Raw genomic sequence first — 13,887 nt, 5'->3', positions numbered from 1 at the left:
TACTAAAATTAGAAAGAAATTAATCAGACAACTAAAAATATATAGAAAAAAATTAGCCGGGCATGGTGGTGCAGCTACTCGGGAGGCTGAGGCAGAAAGATAGCTTGAGCCCAGGAATTTGAAGTTGCTGTGAGCTAGGCTGACGCCATGGCACTCACTCTACCCCGGGCAAAAGAGTGAGACTCTGTCTCCAAAAAAAAAAAAAAAAGTCATTCACTGCTGTGGGTACAGTGCAGGAAAACAAAAGAAGCGTGGAAAATAATCTCAGCATTCTAGGGGTTTACAGTTTATTTCCTTGCTACTCAAAGTGCGGTCCTCAGTGCCCAGCAGCATCAGAGTCATCTGGGGGCTTGACAGAGGTGCAGAATCTCAGGCCCCACCCCACAATGACTGCATCTTAACAAGATCCCTGGGAGATTTGTATGCACCTTAAAGTTTGAAAAGCACTGATCTGTTTGGTAAGCATGAATGTATACATCTACAATCCAGTAATTGAATTTCAACTCTTCAATAGCAGCTTTGATGGAAAGTTGGATAAATGAGAAATACACAGTTCTGAATTTGGCTTCCTCTTTATTAATTAATGCCTTTCCCTTAAAACAGTCAGGTTTTTTTTTCCCCAGGGGAAGACTATTAGACTAATAGCACATTTACTGTCTGCCTCTCTTCCATTCACCATGTTTCCCACCCAGAAAATAGTATAATTTCTGGTACGTGTCTTAAATATTTGATTAGAAAGTCTTTTCTTATTTTTGAAACCAGATATCTCGGAAATAGAGTCAAACCGATCATTTTCTCCAGAGGAGAGACGCCAGCAATATTCCGATTATGACTATCATTCCTCAAACGAGAAGCTGAAGGAAAGGCCAAGGTAAGGGGATGTGTGTTTTTCCTTGTGCACGTCATTGTGAATGTACACACCTATGTATTTGTGAATCTGTTACCTCATGAGACAGTCACATGACCTGTGCTTAAGTTCGAGAGAGGACACACCGAGCAGACTGTCCAGGATGGGCGCCACACCCACTCCGTTCAAGTCCACGGGGGATATTGCAGCCGCGGTTGTCACAGAGACCAATAAGGAGCCCAGATACCAAGAGGAACCCCCAGGTGAGGCTTTAAGACCACTCAGTTTCAGCAGTTGTGTTCAGAAGTGTGCGCTTATTAATTCCACAGGGTGGCGGGAAGGAGAGAGAGAAATATAAAGTCCTTCTCATATATGGAAGAGGCCCTCTTCTCTCTGAACATTGAAAAGATATAAAATAAAAGCCTTTTCTATATGCCATCAAAATTGGTCACATTTTGGCATATTTGATGAGTTGAGGTCTTTTTTGTCTCTCATTCTCAATCCCAAGCTCATCCAACCCTGCCCCTACTACTCTATAATTATTATAATTTTATATGCATGAATATTTATAGGGAAATGATAACCATTATTATGTTTTTTAAGTTATAAAAAGTGCTATCTTGTGCGTGTGATTGTGCATCTTGTGTTTTAGAGATTCATTTCTTGCAAACCATTGGCACCTGCCAATGCCTCAGAGTTAAACTTCACCTTAGGGACTTCTTTTTGTTTGTGATCATATATATGTAGCATATGATACAGACTTAAATTTTTTGTGGATTTTGTGATCTTTATATTTAGAAACAAACCCCTGCTAGTCCAGTTTGATAACAGGGGATGTGTTTCAATCCGCAGCTCCTCCACCAAAAGCAGCCCCAAGAACTTTTCTTCGTCCTAGTCCTGAAGATGAAGCAATATATGGGTATGTATTTCTTTCTCTCTTTTTCCCCCTTTCTTCTCGCACACAGCTTTGTCTCCTTAACTGAAATCCAGAAGAGTGGTGTTTTTTAACCCACAGATGGTGATTTTACACATTATCAGCCACCTTTAACCAACCCCTGTTGCTAGTGTTTATGAGAAAGAGGAATGATTTGTAGGAAAAGCAAAATGTGGAAGTGGGCGAACTCTGTGATGTTAATGTTGTCTGCTTGTCCATCTGGCTACTTTTCCAGAAAGTTATTCTGAATATTTGTATTTGCCAGATAAACAACTCTCAAGTGGGTGAAGTATTGCTAGACTGTGGTGCCCAGGAGTGACCGCAGGGATGTGACGATCCCAGCCTGTGGGGGAGGGGGAGGCGAGGCACAACGCTCTGCAACCGATGAAGCATGAAAAATAGCCCTGGTTCAGTGGTGTTCAAGAGCAGCAGCCTCCTGGGTTAGGATCCCACTTCCTTGAACCCAGGCTGTGTCTTTATTTGACAAGAGCTATGTGGAGCCAGCAGGCCTTCCTTAAAAAGTATCTCCCATCTTTTCTTCCTGAAACTGAACCTGTTGCAGCCCTAATACCAAAATGGTGAGGTTCAAGAAGGGAGACAGCGTTGGCCTCCGTTTGGCCGGTGGCAATGACGTCGGGATATTTGTCGCTGGCATTCAAGAGGGTACCTCGGCGGAGCAGGAAGGCCTTCAAGAAGGAGACCAGATTCTGAAGGTAAGAAAAGCCCAGCTTCATTTCTAGAAGTGACTTGGAAAGAGTGGGCTTTCCAGTGTTCTTTCACAGGGGAGGGGGAAGCGGTCCAGTGTGTAGAAATAGACCAGCTGTAGGTGTGCTGGTGGCCAGCATTGAGGTCACTGTATTCCTAGAGTGGGCGCTCCTGTCTTCTCAGTCCTGGAACCCAAAACTCATCCCTGTGTCTGTGGAAATTTATAGTGTTTAAAACCCTTGTCAAGATTTTTATGGGTTTGATTAACAACAAAAAAGAAAAAAAGAAAAAAATCGATTCTAACTAAGGGCCTGCAAGTAAGATCTTTCTACAAGATCTTCCTGATTTTTGGGTTTTCATTGTGTTCCCTCTGCTTGGTGTCCCTCTTAGGGCAGTGCCCTATACGTGAAGAAAGGTGGGTGTTGACATCAGACTGGGTGATTTGAATCCTGTCCCAGCCTCTCGTTAGTTCTGTGATCCTGGCTTACCCTGAGACTCGGGTTTCTATCCCTGTTCAACAGGGATAAGAATATGTGCCTCACAGGGACCCCTGGGAAGATTAGAGGAGATAGCACAAGGCACCTAGTGGAGTCCTGGGCACAGAACAGGAAGGGCGATGTCCGTTCTTTTTTCTTATTGGAAGATAACAAACAGCTGCCACTCAATGTTATTTACATCTAAAATTGTCCAGGAAAGGGAATTCCTGATTAATGAAATATTGGTACTTTTAAAGTTACTATATGTTTGTAAAATCTATTGGTGTTAAAGCATTAAAAATTGATAACTTTGATGTTTTATGATATATATATATATATATATATATATATATATATAAATGCATTCTTTGTTGACTTCAGAATAAACTTCAAGAATATCAAGTATCTTACTGCTATAAAAATACAGAATGCCAGGAAATTGTCTTTATTGGAATTTCTGCTTCTGTAAACTTGCAGTTTTTATATATGAGTTTTTTTCTTGTTAACTTTAGTGAGACGTCCATATGTAATAAACTAAGGGTCTGGTAAGAGTTTCTAGGCTCCAAGGAGAGGGGAGGAAAAAGTTGCAGAATTTCTAAGGAAGCAGGGAGCAAAGTACAGAAAGAGGCGATCCTCTTCCTTCTTGCGGTGGTGCAGATTTCATTTCTGGAGCAGATGAAGGACAAACCTTCATCGTGAGCTTCGTGAAAGCTTTCCAGTGAAATCCTAGACCCTCCTTGGCTCTGGTCAGGATCCTAGAAGACCGAGTGTACCTGAGTGAACATCCTGGTACCGCATGGTCCTAGGAAAGACCTCTCACCAGATGCTAGGGACAAAAATCCTATCCCAGTGCCAGCTAATGCCGATTTACTCTTGGCAAATATGCTAATGAAGAAGAAAGGACATTTTTCATAATTAGCATGAAGCCATAGAATGCCAGCTTGAAACTTGGAGCTTTTGCTCATTATGGTTCAGGAATGAGATATTTTTGTATCGCAGGGGGAAAAAAAGATTTTCTAAATTTTCATGAAGAAAAGTAGTGACTTCCCCTAGGAGCTTGGCAGTCAGACCTCTCCGTAAACTGTCGTCAAAGATAGGGAGAGTGGCTTCAATGGGTAAAAAGTCATGGTACTCAGCACTCATACTTATGAAAGTGTTGTGTTTCCTGTTATCACCCTGGCAACAAGGCAGAAAGCGTGGGAACTAGCTGCTTTTGCAGTAATGCTGTACGGAGGTCAGGCAATAGGTGGTCCTCGTTCTCGGGTGCGAATAAATTTTCTGTTGACTACAAAGGGAGTCCTCAGTTCTGCAAAGGTTTGAAAAGGATTGAGTTTGCCTACCAGGACGGAGAAGCCGCTACACAATTGCAAGCTGTAGCTGATACAGAATCCTCTCCAGACTCGCAGCAGACACAGCTAGACCTTGCAGACTACTAAATAGCTAATGAAAGAGGATATTTATTGGAAAGGGCTGTACAATCTAACCTTGAGTATAAAAGTACTGCCCTGGCTTTGTTTTCACTTTAATTTGTTTCAGTGTTCCTTTTCATAGCCAAATTGAATATTTGAAGTGAGCCATGTACAGATGCTAATCACATTTTTCTGTTGCGAGATTTTTAAGCGTGACTCTTTGTTTTGTAAAGGTGACACCCTCACGTGTGGAACTAAAGCATGAGTGTGCTGTGCTGTGGTTACTGATATGTGCCTTATCAGTGACAGAGATCCATGTGCTTTTGTTTATTCCTGCTTGATTTGAATGTCTTTTTGTTCATTATATATCTGGTAGGGTTGTCATTTCTTCCAGAAACTTTTAGGGGATGGAAAAAAGGGACAAAACCTTCTAAGTTTGATTATTAACCATGTGGTTTTTAAAGTGTAGCTACCACATGTGCTTTAATTTTGACTATCATTGTATTTGGCTTGATCAAAGATCAGTCTCACATGGTCACAGAGATGGACAAAGGGACGTCCAAGGTCCTCCCCCAGCCCTGTGGCCCTGTCTTATTTAAATGAACAAATATAAGCATATACAGTACATACAAAAGCATACATGTGGCCATATATAGATACAGTTGTAGATAAACAAATGCACGAGAAAGGATTAGACATCAAACTGCAGTAATCCCTAATCTCTGTCTCTGAGGGCCAGAGAGGTAGGAAGGACAGTACCTTAATGTAAATATTATTTCAAAGGAAAAGTTAACTTGATTGCTTTAGCAAATCACTTTATTTTAAAAGCACCAAATAAGGTTCAGTCTAATGCCTACTTTAACTTAATCAAAAATTTTGGCTTTAATTAAGGCTCCACTAGTAACAGCTTTTTTTCCATAATAAAGCATCACTCTTGTGATTAAAAGGATTCTGTAGTTCTCAATGACCGAAGAAAATATTTCATAGGAATTCTGTATCTTCTTTTCATTTCTATAGTATATTATTAAAATATCGGGTACTTTAACTTTTACATTTTGCTTATTTGTAATTCTGTTTTAAAAGAGTTTTAAAGGTACAGAATTATGATTTCAAAATGTCTTTTTCTTTGTGATACATTTCAGTTTTACTTGCTTTTAACTCATATTCCAAAAGCTATTTACAGTGTCCAGTATTCAATCATTGGGAAATAAATGTCGTGGGCTCCTCGCCAGAAATATATGTGGGTCGGAAGTTTAAATATATTTAATATAAGGCTCTGTATTGGACTAAAAGTCTACCATATAAGGCTAATGCTCCTTAATTTTATAAAGAACTTTCAATTTTATAAATACATGTTAAACACCTTTTAGGTGAGAGAAAGGTAGAATTGATAAGAATCCTTATTTGCAGACTCGTATTTGAACCAATTTAAAAACAGCATGAATACTGAGTGGGCCAGCATGCTCATTTGCCACAATCGCCACCACTCCCTATTGCATTATAATTGTCTGTTTCATACTTGTACATCACCTTCCTGGCCACTTCTTAGGATACTCGAGGAAGAGAGGGAGACAGAAACAACCACAAGAAATTCTAGTCTGATCTGGTGATGAGTCCTCGGTTCAATGGCTGGTCCCTAAGGGGTGGTTGGCAGTGTGGGGAGGCAGGAAGGTGGAGTGATGCCCACACAGCCGAAGCTCATAGCAAAGTGCTGAGTGGGAGGGCTTGAGTAGAGACACTAAGGACTTCTTTACATCATGGTTTTGCTCTGGGCAGGCCCCGATGAAAACAAACAAATAAAACTCTCAGGTGGCCCCTTACTATAAACTTCTTTTGTTTTTTTCTTTTTCTGTTTTTCCCTCCTGTCAGGTGAACACACAGGATTTCCGAGGGCTGGTTCGGGAGGACGCCGTTCTCTACCTGTTAGAAATCCCCAAAGGTGAAATGGTGACCATTTTAGCTCAGAGCCGAGCTGATGGTGAGCAAGTTTGGTCATTTTGTTTAGTTGGGGGGAGGGGGGTAGGGGAAGGATGACCGAGGTGTCTTGGGACCAGAATAGGCAAATCTGGGTTTTAAAAAACTGAAGTGGATCTTGACACCTCATCGCTGGGTCATGGGTGTTTGGAAAAAATTTAGGTGCCATTTAACTTTCCATAAAAATGTTTGCTGTGCACCTCCTGAAATAATTTCACTAGTTCTGTCAATGTGGAATAAAATTGCTTTTCTGAACCATGATACCTCCTTAAGTTCCACCTGGAGGTATTATTGAGCTTCCATGTGACAGATGCAAAGGGCCACGCCTGCTGCTAGTGCCCACATTAACCCTTACCTGCCCGACAGGTTGCTTCACCTCCCAGGCCTTGTTCTTGTCTGTAAAGTGGGCGTTGATAGTATCTTCCCTATCTGCTGCAGAGATTGATGATTGGCAACTGTATTAGGGTTCTCCAGAGAAACAGATCCTATACTGGAATCCATAGAAGATAAAGCGATTTATTGTAAGGAATCGGCTCCCACAATTAGGGAGGCTGGCAAGTGCCAAGATCTGTAGGTTGCGTCGGTGGGGTGGAGAGCCAATGATTTAGTTCAAGTCCGAAGGCCTGAGAACCAGGAAAGCCGTGGTGTAGTTCTAGTATAAAGGCAGGGACAAAAGCCGATGTCCCTGTCCATAGGCCATCAGGCAGGAAGAGTGATTCTCTTTTACTTGAGAGAGTTGCTGCTTTTTGTTCACTTCAGGCCTTCAACTGGTCAGCTGAGGCCCACCCACATTGGGGAGGGCAATCTGCTTTGCTCAGTCCCCCCATTTAAATGTTAATCTCGTCCCAAAATACCCTCACAGAAACGCCAAGAATAATGTTTGACCAAGTATCTGGGCATTTCATGGCCCAGTCAAGTTGACACATACAGTCAACCGTTGCAGCAACTCCCAGTTATTGGAGCTGTGACTCCCCTAGGGCCTGTGCACTGCCTGGACAGGAGGTAGAGGGGCTGAGCAGACATAGGAGAAGCTGATCTCTTTATCTTCAGCTAAGCTGAAAGCAGCAAACAATGCGTTTGTTTTTCAGTGTACAGAGACATACTGGCTTGTGGCAGAGGGGATTCGTTCTTTATAAGAAGCCACTTTGAATGTGAGAAGGAAACTCCACAAAGCCTGGCCTTCACCAGGGGCAAGGTCTTCCGAGTGGTGGACACGCTGTATGACGGCAAGCTGGGCCACTGGCTGGCTGTGAGGATCGGAAACGAATTGGAGAAAGGCTTAATCCCCAACAAAAGCAGGTATCTGAGATCGCACTTCCATGCACCCCTCTTAATCCCACCCCCTGCAAAAAACAAGAGAACTCCCCAAAAGGAAATGCTGCATGACTTTATTATCTGTCATTATCTACTTCTTGTTCATGGGGAGTGGCCTGAACTGTAAATAGCTGCCAGCCGGTTTGCTGTGTGTGGCTGTGTTTGAACGATTTCCCGAGGAGTGTCCGCTGCCTTGCGTAGCATACGAGGGAGATGCAGAGCTGGTGTAGCACACTAGCATACCTTTCAGAGACAGGTCACCCCTGTCTTGTGCCTGGTCCTTGGGGAGGCTCACGTACGCCAGTGAACACTTGCTGGTTGGCTGACAGCGTGGGAACCTAGAACAGATACCTATATTTTAGCAGGTGTGTTTGCTGAATGCCTGCATATCAGAATGAGCCACCTTTAGCATGTTTATTAGTGAGCAATTTCTGGCCTTTTTCTGTTTCTGTTTGGAAGTGAAGGTCCCCGTGTTTCCCACCCTCTGAAACTTGTTCATCGCCATTGCTGAGTCTTTTCTAATCTGAGTTCATGAGTAAAATTGACTAGATTTGGCTAACGATGTACACATTTGTTGCGTTTTCTGGCTTTAGAGATTTACTTCCTGTGGTTTCTTCTCTCAGAGCGGAACAAATGGCGAGTGTTCAGAACGCCCAGAGAGACAACGCCGGGGACAGGGCAGATTTCTGGAGAATGCGTGGCCAGAGATCCGGGGTGAAGAAGAACCTGAGGAAGAGTCGGGAAGACCTCACGGCCGCCGTGTCTGTTAGCACCAAGTTCCCAGCTTATGAGAGGGTTTTGCTACGAGAAGGTGAGGAAGCTACATGCAGCCGGAAAAGGATCTGACTTGGGTCTGAGGCTGTTTACTTTTATTTCCAGACCATAATTGTCAAGTTCTAACTTAGCTACAGCAAGCACTTATGCCAAAGCCAGGTTATAGAATTGAAATCATATTCTAACAAGGAACACGACTTACAAAAAGGGAGCTGTTTAAATTCGTAAATGTAGGCATATTTCCAAACCTAAAAAAAATTTTTAACATCACCATTCAAAAATTTCCTCATATTACCAGTAGCAAAGTTTGTCTTTAAAAATGGTAAGGATAGGCCAGGCACCGTGGCTCACACCTGTAGTCCGAGTACTTTGGGAGGCTGAGGCGGGAGGATCACTTGAGGCCAGGAGTTTAAGACCACCCTGAGCAACATAGAAAGACCCCACCCCTACAAAAAAATAAAAAAATTGGCAGGGCGTGATGGAAATGTGTCTGTAGTCCTAGCAATTCAGGAGGCTGAAGCAGGAGGATCATTTGAGCCCAGGAGTTTGAGGTTACTGTGAGCTATGATGATGCCACTGCACTCGAGCCTGGGCTGCAGAGCAAGACCCTGTCTCAAAAAAAAAAAAAGTAAAGACAGTGAAGGGAAAGAGCTGGACTGAATTGGGGGTAGGAGAATACAGAGTTTCTTTCATTTAGTTATGTTATTATCAAAAGCCTGAACAGTACATTTGCTGCTTATCTTAACATCTAGGCAAGTATATGTGTTTTAATGGCCTTTCTTGTCTCATTTCAGCTGGTTTCAAGAGACCTGTGGTCTTATTCGGCCCCATAGCAGATATAGCAATGGAAAAGTTGGCAAATGAGTTACCTGACTTATATCAAACTGCTAGTAAGTCTGTCAGTGTTTTTGTTTCCTTCTCCCCAAATTTTTATTTTGAAAATTTCTAACATACAAAGAAGTCGAAAGAATAAGGAACATCCACATACCCCTTCACTTGGTGTCACAGTTGTTAACATTTTACCATGTGCACTTTTCTCTCCTCCGCTCCTGCTTGTAGAGAGACATACACATACAGGCACACACTCCTTGAAAAATTTCTGCTGAATCATTTGAAAGTTTAAGCAGCCGACATAACACCTTTTCCCCTTATATTTACGTGAATCTCCTAAGAACAAGGATGTTTTCCTGCGCAACCATAGTATCATTGTCACAGCCAAGAAATTGTAACGATACAATGTTATTTAGTATACAGTATACTTTTTAAATTTCCTCAATTGTCCCAATTATGTCCTTCATAACTTTGAAAAAAAATTCAGGATACCACCAAGGACCATGCATGACATTTGATTTTTATGTCTTTTTGTGATTTTTATGTTTTTGTAGTCCCCTCCTTTTCTCTAAATTTTTTTGTGATGTTGATATTTTGAAGAATCCAAGCCAGTTGTCTCATAGAATAATCCTTGTTGGACTGGCTTCATGGTTAGATTTCAGTTAAGCATCTCATTAGAAGACACCTAATATCAGGTGTCTTATCATTGCTGGTGCTAGGTTGGAGCATGCGGTTGTCACTCTTTTCTAAACAGTTATTTAGCCCCCTGTTTTTGCTTTTGCAGAAACAGAACCAAAAGACGCAGGATCTGAGAAATCCAGTGGAGTGGTTCGGTTAAATACCGTGAGGCAAATTATTGAACAGGTGAGAAAATTCATCTGAGGTCCATGTGGTCAGAAAGATTTAGATCGTGGTTTGCTGCAGTCACGTTTAGAGAGTAGAATCTGTATTTTATAATCATTAAAATGTTAATGATAAAAAGTTAATGTAAACGCAAGGTATTTCACTGTGTGAAGACCATTCACTGTTCTGTGGCAGTACCTTTTGGTTTTCGGGGAGTTTGTTTGTTTGTTTGTTTGTTTTTTGAGACAGAGTCTTATTCTGTCTCCCCAGGTAAAGTACAGTGGTGTCATCATAGCTCACTGCACCCTCAAACTCCTGGGCTCAAGCAATCCTCCTGCCTCAGCCTCCCGAGTGATGGGGACTACAGGCATGAGCCACTGTGCCCAGCCCATTTTGGTTTTTTCCGAGTTTTGAGCATGATACCAAATAATCTGTTAATTCATTTTATCAGCAGTTCTATCAGATTGATAATATTGAAGTGGACATAATGTGGAAGGAAATGTTTTCTGCTGTTTGATTTAAATTTATAAGATCCGATGCAGCTTTTACGTATTAAAAGAAAGTCTTTGATGCTGTATTACTTTATACCCACTTATGGGCCTTTCCCCATCCGTGACAGGATAAGCACGCACTACTGGATGTGACTCCGAAAGCTGTGGACCTGTTGAATTATACCCAGTGGTTCCCGATTGTGATTTTTTTCAACCCAGACTCTAGACAAGGTGTCAAAACCATGAGGCAGAGGTTGAATCCAGCATCCAACAAAAGTTCTCGGAAGTTGTTTGATCAAGCCAACAAACTTAAAAAAACGTGTGCACATCTTTTTACAGGTAAGTGAAATTTAAAATGTAGTCTCTTTGCTCAAAAATGAAAATAGGGAATTGAAGCATGGAAAAAATAAGAAAATCTGAATAGAGAATTTGAAATTCTGTTCATGACTCCTTGAAAAATAGTTAATCCTATAAAACGGATGTATTAGACCCTGTCATTTGTGTATTGATTGAACTTTGCAGTTTTGACTATTTGAAAATGAGCTAAAGATCCATGGCATGGTAATAATCAATAATTTTGATGAGGTTCAGATTTTTACATGGGATTGCAAGGCCAGTGATTGAACCTGGCCCAGCACCCACATCTCTCCATAGATTGTGTTATTGTTCTCTACTTACCAGCATGCATGCACTAACTTACAAAGTGATAGGAACTTGGTTTCCTTGTTAATAAATGTCCCCCAAATAGAAACTTGAGCAGTCTAGATAGAATACGATTTAATTATTACTACTGGTTTTTAGGTGCAATAATAATAATAATATGATTATGTTTTTTTAAAAAGAGCCTTTATCTTTTAGCAATACATTCTAAATAAATATTTATGGATGCCTAATGTGATGCCTGGAATTTGCCTAAATAATCTGCGGTGCAGGGAGTAGAAGCGGGTACAGATAAGACAAGACTGGCCAAGACTTAAGAGTCGTTCAAGCCAGTTGATGTGTACATGGGAGTTCACTAGAGTGTTTTCTACTTTTGTATATGTTTAAAGTTTTCCGTAGTGGAATATTTTTTTAAAGTTCATGAAATGAAGACTCATTACTGCTATTACTCATGAAAGTAAACTGGTCTAAGAATGTGACATATTTTCATAACTGAAAATATGCAGTACCTGTGTAAATGACTAGTTCTGTGAATATAGTATAATAAGAGTTTAAAAGGGTTACATCAATTTTTTGGTCATGTGGTGCGTTATTTTGTGGGAGTAACATGAGGTGACTGCGTGGGTACATCATGATAGCTCTTTTGAGTCCCAGGCCTGTCATCCTCCATCTATGTCATTTTTAGCATATCTGTGATACTGGGGAGGAAGAGGCTAACTGATGTGTTCACATTAGACCCTCGTTTTATTGTCATTTGGCTTTTCTTGTTAGAGATGCACTGCTTACCACTGTGTCCAGATGTTGTAACTGAGGGAGTTTAACCAAATGCAAAGGAGGAAGTGCTTCATCATAAACTGGATTTCTGTGAATGTAGTCTTAAGTACTGATGCTTTTGGAATCTTCATGCTTATGTTTTCTGTCATTTTTACTACTACTAGCAATTATTGGTATTACTGTTGTCATAGCAACCGCAAACAGTGGTACAGCCTTTCACGTGCTCTGTCTTACTAGGCCATGAGCAAGGCCCAGCGACTTCAGATCTAGTGTATGGCTTTGCCCACACTTAACTGTGGAGGCTGTGTGTGTTCAACATTGTACTTACGTTACAGCACAGACGCATTATTTTAATGCCACAAGGGTCATAGAATGCAAGTCTTCCTTCTAACAGATAAGAACACCAAGGCCCGTGTGATTACCAATGATGTTAAAACTACCCCCATTTCACATTTCCCTCCTGCCCTTGTGGGAGTCTACTGAATGGCAAGGGGATGCTTTCAGAGAGTTGAATTTGGGGTTCCGGTGAGGATGTAGGAAATCAGGAAGGAAAACAGTGGGTTGCGGAGGAAGAACCCAGCTGAAGGGGGCTGGACAAGAAGGACAGCAGGGCAGAAGTCAGCCAGTGACTGTGGGGCTCTCCTTTTATCTGGCTTTGAGTCCCCATCGTTTGCTCTCTGCAGCACAGGGCCCAGTAGCTGCCCGGGTCTGATTCCCATGTGTGTGGAAGGGGTTAGCAACACCTCCTTTAGCTCCCCTAATAGATTATAAGATGCTTGAAGGGAGAGACTGTGCACTATTCCAGCTGTGTGTGCCTGAGGCCAGCATCAGGCATAGCAAATAGGCAAGTCATAAATGTTCATAAGTTACACTAGAACTGCCCCTGGCACACCAAGCCCTTTCTTGCTGAAGCTAGTTGGGAAGGCGAAAGTTTTGGGATAACTAAAGTCAGAGGTTGGATTAAAAACCTCCCCCCTTGGCCGGGCGCGGTGGCTCACACCTGTAATCCTAGCTCTCTGGGAGGCCGAGGCGGGCGGATTGTTTGAGCTCAGGAGTTTGAGACCAGCCTGAGCAAGAGCGAGACTCCTCTCTACTAAAAATGGAAAGAAATTAATCGGACAACTAAAAACTATATAGAAAAAATTAGGCATAGTGGCACATGCCTGTAGTCCCAGCTACTCGGGAGGCTGAGGCAGAAGGATTGCTTAAGCCCATGAGTCTGAGGTTGCTGTGAGCTAGGCTGACGCCACGGCACTCTAGCCTGGGCAAAAGAGTGAGACTCTGTCTCAAAAACAAACAAACAAACAAACAAACAAAAGCCTCCCCCCTCAAGCACTGAGTTTCATTTAGAACTATAAAGCGACCTGATCTCACCATAAATTGCCAGTCTCTCATATAGAATTTTTATGTAGGATAGGTGGTGCAGGCTGCTAAGCAACTTTGACCAACAAGCCCCAATTCCCTGCCAAATAGTCTTTTACAATATTCTTAAACTTCTAAGTTTGACTCCTAGAAGCTGCATGGATGGCCTCACTGAGCGCTTACATTATTGCGCCCCCACCCCTGACCAGCCCGCTCAGCTCAGCCAGGTCGCAGCTTGATGCCACGTGCCGTGGCCAGAACAGTGGTCTTCACCCTTGAGCAGTGGAACCTTCAGACAGAATTAATATTTTATAGGCTTTTTATGCTTTTAAATTTATGACATTTTTATAAATTAATAAATGAGAATAATAGCACTGGTTTGATGAGCCCAACAATTTGGAGTCAAGCTTTGTGTTGCACGTGGTCTTGCTGGGTGCGGTATCCTTTTTTTCCCTTTTGCACAGTAAGAAAATCCCGTTTCCCACAGATGAGC

General features: G+C 42.0%; 1 protein-coding gene across 3 annotated transcripts in view; it reads left to right on the top strand.

Moving 5' to 3' along the window:
• Positions 1 to 13,887, top strand: part of TJP2 (tight junction protein 2) — a 91,048-nt gene that overhangs the window by 65,760 nt on the left and 11,401 nt on the right. For all 3 annotated transcript variants that reach the window (XM_012641613.1, XM_012641612.1, XM_012641615.1), the window contains exons 8-17: positions 763 to 871; positions 977 to 1,110; positions 1,700 to 1,766; positions 2,344 to 2,494; positions 6,241 to 6,349; positions 7,434 to 7,644; positions 8,283 to 8,470; positions 9,228 to 9,323; positions 10,049 to 10,128; positions 10,727 to 10,937. In XM_012641613.1, the coding sequence (XP_012497067.1) occupies positions 763 to 871; positions 977 to 1,110; positions 1,700 to 1,766; positions 2,344 to 2,494; positions 6,241 to 6,349; positions 7,434 to 7,644; positions 8,283 to 8,470; positions 9,228 to 9,323; positions 10,049 to 10,128; positions 10,727 to 10,937 (1,356 nt within the window). The remainder of the gene's footprint in view (positions 1 to 762; positions 872 to 976; positions 1,111 to 1,699; positions 1,767 to 2,343; positions 2,495 to 6,240; positions 6,350 to 7,433; positions 7,645 to 8,282; positions 8,471 to 9,227; positions 9,324 to 10,048; positions 10,129 to 10,726; positions 10,938 to 13,887) is intronic.

The sequence above is a fragment of the Propithecus coquereli genome, unplaced genomic scaffold, assembly GCF_000956105.1.
Source record: "Propithecus coquereli isolate 6110/MARCELLA unplaced genomic scaffold, Pcoq_1.0 Scaffold166, whole genome shotgun sequence".
Taxonomy (NCBI): domain Eukaryota; kingdom Metazoa; phylum Chordata; class Mammalia; order Primates; family Indriidae; genus Propithecus; species Propithecus coquereli.
This window is presented reverse-complemented; position numbering and strand designations above follow the sequence as displayed.